At 40.8% G+C, this 14196-nt stretch overlaps 1 protein-coding gene across 1 annotated transcript; it reads left to right on the forward strand.

The window, feature by feature from the left end:
* Nucleotides 1–1474: 1474 nt before the first annotated feature.
* On the forward strand, nt 1475–14015 carry DENR (density regulated re-initiation and release factor). The gene is made up of 8 exons (XM_082852490.1): nt 1475–1589; nt 2385–2498; nt 6312–6331; nt 7052–7136; nt 9428–9511; nt 12132–12248; nt 13141–13280; nt 13389–14015. Exons 2-8 carry the CDS (start codon nt 2393–2395, stop codon nt 13431–13433), a joined length of 597 nt encoding a protein of 198 aa, XP_082708616.1. The 5' UTR covers nt 1475–1589; nt 2385–2392; the 3' UTR covers nt 13434–14015.
* Nucleotides 14016–14196: the final 181 nt, after the last annotated feature.

Consider the following 14196-nt stretch of genomic DNA (forward strand, 5'->3'; position numbering starts at 1 on the left):
TTTCTTTGCTGATGTGACAGGCACTATTCCATTTATCATCAGGTTTTCACACATGGTGTGTCTTAGTTTTGCTTCCATTTAGTTGTTTCATTTTGGGAAAAACCCTTCATATCCATCCTCAGCCTGAGTCCCATTTGTGAAATGGGAATAACACTACAACACTTGTAGAGCTATGAGAGTTAGGGAAACGGTGACCAAAAAGAGCTTTGTAGATGGTGGAGGTTGTTCTTTTCTATTTTGCTTTATCCTCCACTCATATCTGCCTCATTCCCCTCCTTCCTTTGCAAACTTCTCTGCCACCACCACTACCACCCTTAAATTTTCTGCTCAAAACTGCACACGAAGCCATCCGGCATAATCTGCACCGGAGACTGTGGCCTCTTCTCTTTAGTCTTTGATAAATGGAATATTTAAACAAAGGCTGTCACAGTCATCAGCGATTGCAGCCACCACCAGATGGTGAGCTGGTGAACCCTGAGGGAACTCAGGAAGCAAAAGAATACCTGCCTACCTGCTGTCTAGCGGCCATCAGACTGCAGCCACTCCCTAGGTGAGCCCTGAGGAAACTCAGGATGTGAAAACATAGGACACTGGCCCCAGATAGCTGAGGTGCATATCAAAGGAATGATTTCAGTGAGCCCAGACTCTTGCATCTTCCCATACAGAGAAAAGCGCTAAATTCCTAAACTTGACATATCTGGTTTTCTTTAATTAACAATAATCTTCTGATGTTCAGACTACCTGCCCTTGGTTGTAAAACTCCTATATATGCTGGCTTGCCCCCTTTCCTCCTTGCAGCAGTTCTCTCAGGGTTACTTGAGATGATGCCTCCCGGGCTTGTTGAAGTCCTAAAAATTACTGCCGAATAAAACATAAATCTCAACTTTTAGGTTGTGCATAGTTTTTTAGTCAACACTCACATGGGAGAGATTAATTCCAATTTACAACACATGTAAAGATCGATAAACACTAGGAAGCTGTGAAAACAGTTGTTAGGGTGGTGAGACTGTGGGGCGATGAGAAAAATGAAAATTGCGTTGATATTGTCTTTTTAAAAAGAATTCCGCCTATGTAGGGTACTGTGTTGAAATGAAACCAAACGCCTTTTCCAGCCGCAATCTCCCCGTGAAGGAAAGACTTATCCAACAAGCTGGAGGTTATCAAGTCTCCAGGATGCACCCCAGACCCCGGGGGCCACGTTCTCCGAGTCAAAATAATGAGTCACCGCTGATTTACATGCATGTCTCCGCTCTCTAAACAGCGTCCCCTTCCGGGCGCCGACCACGGACCACCCATTCTCTCCCATAGGTAACTAGCACCGCCTACTGGCTGTCAGCCTCTAGGCTGCTTGGTTCCGCCCCTGAGCGGAACGCGCATGCTCCCCAATTCTTCCCCGCCCCCGCCTGCGAGCTTCTCGCGACAGCCGCTCCGCGGAGACTGAATCTCGCGATAAAGGTTTATTATCTCGCGGGACCGCGGCTGGCAGACGGGCTCTTGGGCGGCTCTGGCCGGGAAGAGGAGTCGCATGTGTCGTTTCAGCTGGCGGTAGTGGCGGGCGCGGAGGCGGCGGAGGCTGTGCGACCTCCTGGGTAATGACCCCTCGTGCCTCTCACGCTTCCAGGAAGCTCGTAGAGAGCGTGGGGGAAGCTGAGGTGCTCCCCGGCGGAAGGGGGCCGGGCCGGGCGTCTCCACACCCCCGCCCACATGGGCCGCTCTGGTGTCCCCGGGGTTGCCCCTTCGCCTCAGATCGCGCCCTCACACCTGGTCGCCCTAGTCGTCGCCTCAGTGCTCTTACATTCTGCCCCTTCCTGGTTCTTTTGCCCGCATTTTCTCTCCTCAGACTCTGGTCTCCCCGCCCCCTCCCACTCCCTTTCCCTTCCGTGACTCTAACGCGTCCCTCCCTTGGCCTCTAGCCCACCCCACACCCTGCCCTCCGGGCACCTCCGGCGACCCACCCCTTCTTCGTAGGCGTTTCCAGCCTCTTCAGCTGCTTTGTGGCCTTTCCCTGTTGCTGCAGTTTGTTGCATCCTTTACAGATCATCCCCCAGACCTTTTGCCTTGTCCCTACCGAGTTCACCCTCCCCATCTTTTTCCCCATGGCGTCCTCTTGCACTAGTGCCCTCCTCCCCCTAGTTGTCATGGCCCATTTGCTGTGAGTCTCACTGTTGTCACTTGCTTCCCTGTAGGCCTGGAAAATGGTGTGCCCAGAATTACTCATATTTTATGAATCCTAATGCAGCTTGTATCTCTCATTCAGCAAAGAATTGAAACAGATTCGGGGTGGCGGGATTTCTAGTAGGAGGAGGCCGGACTACACCTGAACACTGCTTCTCTGGGCGTCTTGGTCCAAAATAGTGAAGATGTGTTATTTTCCTTGCTTACAGGTTTTGAGATGGCTGCTGACATTTCTGAATCCGGTGGGCATGATTGCAGAGGAGACCCGAGGAGCAATACCAAGTTAGATGCAGATTACCCACTTCGAGTCCTTTACTGCGGAGGCAAGTGTTGGAAGGCAGAAAATGGCTTTTACTCACTGTATTTTTATGCATTGTGATAAATGGTTTCACATTTGGTCCTAGTAGATTTTTCATCTTTGTCATTTGGTGAATCTTTAATTGGGAGCTGGGGAAGAGGAGGCATGGATTAACAGACCTTTCCCAACCTGTGTGACTTGTGTCTTGTTACTTGGCCTGGAGAAGTTTACAGTCCAGTTGGAATAGAGACGTGTAAATAGATTATTCCAGCCTAATGTTACTTGCTAGTCTGGCTATTAAAGGTGGGCTTCTTGGAAGATACTGAATCTTAAGGGATGAGAAGGATTGGTTGAGGGAGTGGGGAAAGGCATCCCGGATGAAGTGAACAGCCGTGCAAGGAAAAGCTTTGTCTGTGGAGAAATAAACACCTTTTTATTAGTATAGTGTGTAGTATAGGAATGGTGTCAATAACGAGTGGAAGATCATGAGGTTGGAGTGACGGGTAGTAGGACAGTCTTGGGAAAGTGTTCTTGGTTTGATTAATAAAATGTGAATCAAGATTTTTTTCCCTTTCAGTGTTTTTCCTCATTTTCAATCCAGAAATATTTGTGAACTGGAAATACTCTAATTTTACTAGCATCTTGGAAAGGTTTAGAAAAATCTGAAGACATAAGACAGTAAAGTAAAAGGGCAAGTAAATATATTTTTTTTTAGTAAATATTTTTGGCCACTTACTATGTGCCTAGCAGAGTTTTAGATGCTGGGGACTGAATAATGAATAAGTCAGGAAAGGTCTTTGTGCTCAGGGACCTTACATTCTGTGAGTGTGATAGGGATTTCTTCTGGAATTTAAGTACTTACAGTACTTACAGGAGAGGTGATGTCACTGAGTTAAAAAATTGTATCAACTCATCATTTATTGACTACCTTTGATGATAAAATGAGTGTAAAATATCCCAGAGAGTAGGCAGGGGAGCTTTTTGTAGGGTTGATTGAGATGTGTTATGATATTTGTCTTATTTGGTTATATTGTTTGCCTTTGGAGTCATGGGCCAGGGTTTGCATCCTTACCTTGGGCATTACCAGCTGCTCCTGCTTAATTTTAGCTGTGTGACCGTGGGCAAGTTAACCTGATTTCACTAAGGGTTAGAGGTCTGTTTCTTAAGGTCTGAATGAAAATGATGATTACATCTGAAGTCAGATGATTCCTATAAAGCTGGTTCAGCAACTAACATAAGAACATAATACAATAAGTGCTATTATTACTATTATTAGGGAAGTATACTAGTTTAGTTTATTCCTCCTTGTTTGTCACATACAGTTAGGAGCTATTGTTCTTTGTACCCTAATTCACCGAATCTAAGACTCCATATGTTATAAGATGCACCATTATTTTAGGTTCCACTAAGAAAGAAAAAATTGTTAGGTTGACATGCCATAATTATGGAATGCATCCCTATAAAAATGAAAAATATTAATGAAATACAGTATATGAAAGCCATCCTGTTCAAGTGCTTATGTCGCTCCTAAGATGGCTTTGAACAACTGCACTAAGTATGCAGTCCACCCCAGTGATACTTTGTGTTGATCAGAGGTACCAGAGGTACCTAATCTTTTCGAGAAAAGTTTATTTTTATTTCCCTCCCTAGTTTGTATTGATATTCCAGGCACTAGGTTGGAGACAGGATTACCTTTTCCTCAAAGAGTTTAAGGTCTAGTTGTAGGAGAAGCACTTAGGGAATATTAAATGCTAAATTCAGTGGTACTGACCATAGCTATGAATTAGGGTTTCAGGAAAGGGAGGGATCTTTGTTCAGAGGGAAGCTGGGAAAGCAAAGTGAGGAAGTGAGAAGCCTTAGGTAATGGGCAGAATTTGCAAGGAAAGGTGGATGAATTTATAAGAAAAATATGGGGGCATGGTTTAATATGGTATCTTCATATTAAAGATCGAGGAAAAAGTTAGGGGGTAGAGGGAAAAGAAGGGGCTGATTGGAGCAGAATGCTGGTTGAAGTATAGTGAGAAACAAGGGTAGGTAGGATGGGGTCATTTCCGGGGAGATATATGTCTGCAGGATTGAGACTTCAGAATATGAATTCAGTCAGAGTTTGAATCCTGGTTTAGCCATTTACTCACTGGTGACCTTGGTCAGTTTCCTCATCCATAAAATGGATAACAGCCTACTTCAGAGGGCTGTTGAGAAGAATAAATGAAATATTACTCCCAAAGGCTCCATCTCCTAATATCATCACATCGGGCATTAGGATTTCAACATGTGAATTTTGAGGGGACACAAACATTCAGACCATAGCGGAAGGTCTCATGGATGATGTGGCTTTGTTCATCATATCTCATCATGTCAGCAGATACATAATGTCAGGTTGTTCCACTGTTAGTGATGTGAAGCTGGTGACTGCTCAGTCTTTTCCTTGAAAAACGACAGTTTACAAATAGTAAATCATTTGTGGAGGGAAATAGACTGTAAAAACAAATAATGTGGAATTTGGAATATTTGTCCAACTTTTTTCATCATATTAGAATTTTGCTGAACCAAATATTTGAAATGGTGTACTAAGTGTTATGGTTTTAGTATTTGCTGCAATGGTATTTAACCTATAATTATATCCTGAAAGTGTGGCTGAATATCTGTACCTACTAGTATTTGAACTTGAACTGTGAGGATTAGAGAGCTTCTGGTTAACCAGGAGAGCTTTAGTAGAAAGAACTCTAAACTGAAGTAGAGATGGTAGATTCTAGTTTTCTGCCCTATGCCACCTTTGGCCTTGGATAAGCTATTTAACCTTTTTCGGCTTCATCTGTAAAAGAGTGATGATGGGCTGGCACACAGCTGCACTGCTTTTATATGTTGTGTGGTCTAATTTAGTGGTTAAGAGCATGACCTTCAGAAACATGAGGGTTCCAATCCTGTTCTAACCAGATACAAATGAGTTACTTGTTCTAAGTCTCATTTTTCTCATTCATAATACACATATGGTAGTTCTTACCTTATAAGGTTGTGACGATTGAACATAATAATATAAAGCATAGCAAAGTGCCTAGCATGTGCCCAATATATGGTAAGTGCTGTTATTATTAACGGTGTACCACCCCTCCTCTCCCTCACAAATCTCAAGGTGTTGTCACACTGAACTATTCCATTCCTCACCTTAAAAATAAAAATAAAATAAGCAGTTGACCCAGTAATAGAGTTTTAGTTAAAATTGGGAAACCCTTTGAGTTTTTCTAGTCCTTTAGCCTTTGCAGGCTATACAGTGACAGGATTGAACCAACTTTCCTTCTAAGGAAGGAAATTCACAGTGTCATGGTCTTATGTAGCATAATACGAAAAAAGAAAAGGAAAAGTATATTGCAAAGAAATGGTAGCAAAAGTGCTACTGAAGTCTGTAAATGTGTTAGTATGAATAAAAAGTAGCGGCTGTTTTGGTGAAGTTATCAAAAGAAATAACCAGCTCCATTCAGCCTTTGTTGTATGGGGAATTGTTCCCATCCTAGCTTAGTTTCAGACCCATTGAGGTTGTTGTGGTAAAACCTTAAGACATGCCAGATAGTATAGTTTGATGTTCTACCAACTGAAGGAGACATTGTTCTTTACATCCAAAAAAAAAAAATTAAGATAATATTTCTATTAATCATGTGCCACTTACCTAAAAAATAAAAAAAAGTGCATGACGGGGTAGTATTTGAAAAGTGGTACAGGAAAGTTATAGGAAAAAACAAATGAAGCATTTTGTCAGATTAAAAATAAAAGTTGTTATGAGCCGTGTGTGTATTTATTTATTTATTAACATTTTCAAATCTTTTTTTCTCTCCATCCCCAGTCTGTTCATTACCAACAGAGGTAAGTTCTTCTAAAATTCTTTTTTTTCTTTTTTAACTTCTGCATTTGAGGTCACTGATTTTAGAGCTAGCTTGGGAACTTCTTACTTTTCATTTTCTATTATTTGATGGCAGAGTTTCAGCTTTTTTTTTTTTTTTTTTTTTTTTGAGTTTCAACCTTTTATAGAGAACTTTGGTTTAGAATACTTTTATGGGCCTACAAATTTTTCTTTAGACTTTGAGTTATATGTGTGCGTCTTTTGCACTTGGCTATACATAGTTTGGATTTTTGCATGGAACTCATGAATAGTCAGCTAATAAAACAAGAGTAACCTTAAAGCCAAAATTTAACATCCAAACAGAGAAGCGAAAGCATAAATTATGTGTAAGACTTTCTGTTGATAAGCTTCTAAGTCAGGTTCTGCAGGCAGGTCATGAAAATGAGACACCTATGTGTCCAAAGCAAGAAAAACACCTGCTCGTTTTTGTCTGTTTCCTCCTTTTTCTAATGGCCTTTCTGTTTGTTGGAGAGGAAATAAATTGCTACAGTGAGGAGGTGTCTTTTAATTTTTAATTTCTTATGGGACATTTCCTGGTTGAATACAGATTTCCTGTGGATAAGATGTCAGGTAGGAGTAGTTGGTTTTATGATTCTATATATAGCAAGCACAGGGAATGATTTTTAATTAAAATGATTAAAAATGTACTGTTGTGACTCAGTTTCTTCTTTTTCCCTCTCCAGTACTGTGAATATATGCCTGATGTCACTAAATGTAGACAATGGTTAGAGAAGAATTTTCCAAATGAGTTTGCAAAACTTACTGTAGGTATGAACATTTTTTTTCCCCTCTTTCATCAAAGCCTATATACCTTTGGCTTTGCAACGTGCAAATGCAACATGCATTCGTTTAGTAGGATATTACAGAATTATATCTCTCTATTCTATTAACTTTAAAACTGTTTTAAGTTCTTGGGTTAAAATTCCTTACATAAAATCACGGACTGTGGGACTTCTCTGGTGGTGCAGTGGTAAGAATTCACCTCCCAGTGCAGGAGACTCAGGTTTGATCCCTGGTCAGGGAACTAGATCTTACATGCATGCTGCGACTAAGAGTTCGCATGCCACAACCAAGGAGCCTGTTGACCACAACTAAGGAGCCCACCGGCCCCCACTAAGACACAGCACAACCAAAAATAAATAAATAAAATTAAAAAAAAATCACAGACTGCTTGTGTCTTATCTCTGAGACAGGATAGGTCAAAGTATTAACTTTCTTATATAAAGAAGAGTAAATGATTTAGGGGCATATATTTTCTTTCATTCATTTAACAAATTCTTTTTTATTTTTTATTTTTGGCTGCGTTGGGTCTTTGTTGCTGCACACAGGCTTTCCCTAGTTGTAGTGAGCAGGGCTACTCTTCGTTGTGGCTCATGGGCTTCTCATTGCCGTGGCTTCTCATTGTGGAGCACGGGCTCTAGGCGCGCGGGCTTCAGTAGTTGTGGCACACGGGCTCAGTAGTTGTGGCTCGCAGGCTCTAGAGCGCAGGCTCAGTAGTTGTGGCACACAGGCTTAGCTGCTCCGCAGCATGTGGGATCTTCCTGGACCAGGGCTCGAAGCCGTGTCCCCTGCGTTAGCAGGCGGATTCTTAACCACTGCCACCAGGGAAGTCCAACAAATCACTTCTTGTAAGCATACTATATGCTGTACACTCTTATTGGATGCTGAGAATAAAGCAGTAAACAAAAGACCTACTCTTTGGAAATTATATTCTAGAGGGACAGACAAAATAAGTAAAACAAGACAAATGAAATAAGTACATTAAATTAGGATAAGCAGGGAATGGAGAGATAAGAATTGTTGGGGAGGGAATTTGAAATTTTAGGTAGTAGCCCTGAAAGGTTTTGCTGAAAAGATGGCATTTGAACAAAGACCTAAAATAAGTGAGGGAGAGAGTCCTTTGGATATCTGGGAGAAAAACATTCCAAGCAGATGGTGCAGCCAGTGCAAAGGCCCTGAGGCAAACACTTACCGCTTACAGCATATTTAAAAAACAGGAAGGAGGTCTTTGTTTCTGGAAGGGGAGAAGGGTGGGAGATGAAGTTGGAGAAGTAGTGAAGGACCATGGCTTAAACACCAGGTCTCAGCTTTCACTCTGAGTGAGATGAGCTATTGGAGCAGTTTGAGCAGAAGGGTGATATGGTCTGACTTCTGTTTCAGCAGTGTCTCTGGCTGCTATGTTAAGAATAGACTGAAGAGAGGCTTAGGCAGCAAAGCAGGGAGACCAAATAGGTGGCTCCTGCACTAATCTGGTCAGGATGATGACGACTAGAATGGCAGCAGTGGAGAGGTGAAAAGTGGTCAGATTCTAGATACGTTTTGAAGGTAGAGCTGACAGGGTCTCCTGATGTGTTGAATGTGGGATGTGAGAAAAAGGGGCAGCTAAATTTTTGACCGAAGCAACTAGAAGAATGGAGTTGCTGTTGCCAGAAGTAAGGAAACTGCAGAGGAACCGATTTCCTCAGTTAGCTAAGATGGACGCCCTCTTACAAGATTGTTAAAAATGAAGGCAGTAGCAGGGAGAAGGGAAATCCTGGGCTGGAAAGTCCTGTCACGTATACCCAGTGTTATCCCACTACTTGCTGCTTTGATTTTCAGATAGTTTCCATGAGACACAGCCCCTGAGACAACCTAGTCGCTGTCCGTGATTGGATAAGAACCCTCAAATCTGATGTAACAGTCTACATGGTGGGCCCTGAACATGACTTGCCTAGGACGTATCTTCATATTCAGGACCAGACTTCCTGTTAACAGAACTAGTACGCTTAGATGCTAAATATTCCTGTGGAGTCTTGAGTGTTCTGTGCTCCTTTTAATGTGGCTTAAAAAATTGTGATCTTCACATATCAAAGACTTTGTTTTGTCTTCTGTCACCATATACTTATCGTAATGACTTCAGAATTAGGCTTGATAGGCATCTAGCAGTATAATCGCTTGCTTTATAAATGTTACACTCATTTGTTAGTAAAATACCTTATATGTGTTTGAGGTTCCTCGAGGGTAATTTTTTAACGTAATGAAGTGATGTTAATGCTTTTGGATTTTGTTTTTACATCTAGAAAATTCACCCAAACAAGAAGCTGGAATTAATGAGGGTCAAGGAACAGCAGGGGAAGAGGAAGAGAAGAAAAAACAAAAGAGAGGTGAGACCTGAATCCATGATTTGATTTACACAAACATACCCTCCCTCTGCTTGAAGAAATAAGAAGTGAAAGCATTCCCAAAGTGAACAACATCTACCTGTTACTGTAATTCTGTGTGAATACCATACAGAGGGATACAGGATCATGTTCTCAGGATGACTGGATTTCGTATGAATCGGGCTTTATCAGTAAATTGGATCTAAGAAAATATGCTTCATTTGCCATATATATACATAAAAAGCATCCAGCCAGCTTGTTTATGACTTAAAAACTTTGTTACCTTATTAAAATACCTGTGTATTCTATTTAATTAGAGTGAGGACACTTAAAAAAATTTTGTTCTCTCATTACTTCTGTCAGCTCAGTTGAATTTTTCTTTTTACAGCTGTTAGGCATACCTGTTTACCTCTCCTCCTTCTAAAATGAATTCCTTGTGCCCTGGATCGTGTCCCCACCTGTTTCTTCTTCCTGAATTAATTCTCCCTTGTGACTAAAATTAGCTTATACATATATTTTAGGACTTTGCATTAAAAAAAAAAAATTCCCCCAAGAGCTCATATCTTTCTTTGCCCTATTCTCTTCCCCCTTCCCTTCTTAGCCAGACGTCCTTAATAAGACTAGACTTACTATCCCCCTTTCAGTTTGGTCATTGAGTCTTTGCTCCTCAGTCCATCCTAACCTGACTTTCATGCCACTGAAACTCCTCTAACAAGGGTCACGAACGGCTAGGTGATTGCTAAGTGGTAAGAGCATCTCATCTGAGCCCTCCCTTGAAGTGTCGTGCTTCCTCCCTCATTCTCCTTTCACTGCTCCTCAGCCTTCGGTGTAGACTTCTCTTCTCCCTTGTGTCCCTTAAAAATTGGTGTTTCCCAGGATTCTGTCCTGGGCCCACTTACCTTCTCATTCTGCATGTCCTCCCTGGATGATTCCTCCACATCCTTCTGCTACCACTCTACGCTTACAGTACCCAAATTTATATCTCTAGTCCTGGTCCATGTCTCTAGACTAGAAATGCGCATATGGTCTCACAGGTACTTCAAACACAGCACTTCCAAAGTAAACTTACTAAGTCCCAAATCTGCGTCTTTTGTTTTCTTCATTTTGGTTATTAACAGTACAGTTTATCCAGTCATCTGAGCCAGAAACTTGAGACCCATCTTAGATTCATTCTTTTTGACCCTCTTAATCAGTTCTAAATTCTGTCATTTCTTCTCCTTCCTCTGTTTATCCTGTGCCTAGTGGCCATTGCTGTTGCCACTGCTTTGTTGAGATGTTGATTAAGTTCTGCCTGAACTAATGTAGGAGCCTCATCAGTGGCCTCTACCATTGCTCTTCACAGACCCACCCTCCACATTGCATGGTGATCTTGACAAAACATAAATCAGTAATTTCACTCCTGCATAGTCAGTTGTTCACTGGCTTCTCTTTGCAATATAAAATGACAGAGCTTGTGCTGTTCCTTAAATTACTGGTATATAATCTTTGCTTTTCTGGCTTCCTTTCTTACATATCCATACGCTTCCTTCATCAACACAAGTGTATTTGCAGCCAATTAAGCTGACTGTGCTCTTTTCCCCGTTGGGGCCAGGTATGCAGTGGTTGCAACCAGTAGCCTCCTTGGTAGTGTATGCAGCCTGTTGGCTGTATGGGTTGCCCTAAGGGATCTTGGAGACAGCCCTTTCCAGTGGACATTCACATCTGGCATGGTGTCCCCAATCTAGGCTCCAGGTAGATACGCGTGGTGCCTTTGGAAAGCCCCAGGGCACAGTGGCCAGGGTCCACTTTGGCCACATTGGCCAAGTGATGTCCATGATTGAGGCCTTATGCAGGGCCAAGTTCAAGTTCACTGGCTGCCAGAAGATCCACGTCTCCAAGAATTGGGGATTTACTAAGTTTAATGTGGGTGAATTTGAAAACATGGTGGCAGAAAACCGGCCCATCCCGGATGGCTGTGGGGTCAAATAGATCCCTAATCGTGGCCCCTGGACAGATGGCGGGCCCTGCGTTCCCGAGCGCCATTGTCCCCTCCTTACGCCAACCAGTAAATCCTACTTTCCTGTCACATACACACACACAGACAAGTGTAGTTCTCAAATATAATGCCCTTTCTTGTCTCTGTACTTGTTTCCCTTCCCTGGAATATCCTTTTTATATCTCCCCAGCCCTTCTCCCTTCAAATGGACCATTATTCTGCAAGCACTTAGATGCCTCTTCCTCTAGGAAATTGGCCTGTTCTCTGGAAGCAGAGTTAGCCACTCTCTGCAAAGCTTATGGTAGTGCCATATTCGTGGATCCTATTACAGTATATATCAGGTTGCTGTACTTATTTAACTTTTTGTTTCCCTGCACTAGACTGAGAGTCCCTGGAGGGCAGCGACTATGTTCTTCTTCTGTTCATCTTTGTGTCCTCAGCCCTTAGTGCAGTGCATGGCACATTACTACTTAATAACTATGGATTGAATGAATACTCATGCATGTGTTTATTAATTTTGTATTAGAAAAAGAAACTTTAGAAATTAGTATTTCATACCTTTTGAAAATTAATAAATTGAGAGACAGTATTCTTTATTTATGATAAGAACAGAACAACTAATTCTGAGCTCTTTCTTAATAAATAAAGGTGGAAGGGGTCAAATAAAACAAAAAAAGAAGACTGTACCACAGAAGGTTACGATAGCCAAAATTCCCAGAGCAAAGAAGAAATACGTAACAAGAGTGTGTGGCCTTGCGACTTTCGGTGAGTCCAAGCTTAAGTATGTTTAAAATGTGTGAACTACATTCCTTCATTTCATTCTCTCTCTTTTTAATCTAGTATCATGAAAATTTTACAGTTCTGTTTTTTGCCAAGAAGATACAAAATGAGATTTTGCATTTCTAACTATAGGTTCAAAATCAAATTTTGAAGCAACTTAAAAATCTTTTGCACAGGGGACTGGTTTAACTTTTTCCTTTCCAGAATTTCTGTTTGGGCACGTTTTATGTAGAATGAGGAGGGCTGGATAGGTTTCCCTGTGAAGTCTACCAGCACTGCTCCTTGTTCCCTGCAGTCTCGGTAGCCAAATGGTTGCAAAATGACCTATCCCTTCTGGGATGACAGTAGAGGGTGAGGGAAGGTGGTTAGTGACAGGATGTCCTGCTTCAGAGCCCCTTCAGTTCCTGGAAGACTTGAATGAATAGTGAAACCACGGTGATTAGGTTCCTTCATTTGACAACATGGAATGAAAAGCAGTCACTAGACCACATCATAAATATTAGGCTTGTTTCTCTGCTGTAAATTTTTCTTCTATAAAAAGGGATAACCAAAAGAACTTCATATACTTGGAAGTGTAGATGTAATGTTGGAATTAATGTGTTCCTGGATTTATTTTGGTCTTACTATATGAGTTAGGAATAGTGTGGATGATCTTATTTTTATGTACTGAGGCTTTATTTGACCTTAAAAATATAAGTTGAATTGTTAAGATGACTGCTTATGGGTAGTTTGTAATTATTGTTCTGAAAGGAACATGAAATCCATTAACAAAATCTGTTTTATGAATTTAAAATGCAGATTAAATTTCAAGATGGAAAAATATCTTTGACATATGATTCCAATTATAGTCTTGCTATTTCTTTTTTTAAAATAACAGAAATCGATCTTAAAGAAGCACAAAGGTTTTTTGCTCAGAAATTCTCCTGTGGTGCCTCAGTAACAGGGGAGGATGAAATCATCATTCAGGGAGACTTTACAGATGACATAATTGATGTCATTCAGGAAAAATGGCCAGAAGTGAGTATTTGGAACATGTGCATCTATAGAAATAAGTTATTAAAGCAAGTTCCTTCCGTGTTAGTTGATAACCACAACTCATGAAATGTAATTATTTTTATTTTACAGGTGGATGATGATAGCATTGAAGATCTTGGAGAAGTGAAGAAGTGATTTTGAAAATTGTCTGTATTTAAAGATCTGAAGTGATTGTTGATATGGCCAAAGGGAGAGAGGCCTTTTAAAATATATATATAAATATATATATTTATCCTACAGTAAAACTGTAGCCTACCCTCACCCTTGGCATTTTCACTGTTCTGTACAGGGCTGCTTGTTTTTTTTTTTGTTGCCAAAGTCTGATAAACAGGAGAGACTGTCATGCTTATGCATGAAATAGAATTTAGTCAAATAAAAAATTTTGGTCATTTGGTACTGACTTTTCTCTTTCTTTTTAAGTTTTTATTTTTGGAAAAATTAGACTTTCTGTGGAAAGCTTTTCTGTTGATTATTTTAAAATAATCATGATTTTATCAAATCATGATTTTTTTTTTTTGGTTGTTAAGCTGAGTGATACTTTGAAGAATTTGAATTTGGCTTCATTACCAGTAATAACTCTCCTTGCTTCTTTGGTGTGATAGTTTTGAGATGCTTGAGCATCTCATGGATCTGTGGTTGAATTTGCTTCATTGTCACCAACCAAGTTCACTTTGTGGGCCTGTTAACGTATTGTTGGTAATAGTTGATCAAGCTGTTGTGGAGATTATTTGGTAAAGTATATTAAAAGCCTTAAAACCATCTGCACTGTTTGACCCACTTCTTGACATTATGCTAAAGATACAATGTCTTGCTTAAAACTGTGGATGAAGGTGTTCATCACAGTGCTACTCATAATATAAAAAAATTGCAAATGATAAAGATGAACAATTGGGAAATG

This window comes from Leucopleurus acutus (genome assembly GCF_964270905.1).
Source record: "Leucopleurus acutus genome assembly, chromosome: 13".
Lineage (NCBI taxonomy): Eukaryota > Metazoa > Chordata > Mammalia > Artiodactyla > Delphinidae > Leucopleurus > Leucopleurus acutus.

Excerpts from the sequence above, each read along its gene's own strand:
- DENR (XM_082852490.1), top strand. The coding sequence starts at position 2,393 with ATGGCTGCTGACATTTCTGAATCCGGTGGGCATGATTGCAGAGGAGAC. Across the intron at positions 2,499-6,311 it reads TCGAGTCCTTTACTGCGGAG|TCTGTTCATTACCAACAGAG; the intron begins GCAAGTGTTGGA and ends CTCCATCCCCAG. Across the intron at positions 9,512-12,131 it reads GAAGAAAAAACAAAAGAGAG|GTGGAAGGGGTCAAATAAAA; the intron begins GTGAGACCTGAA and ends TAATAAATAAAG.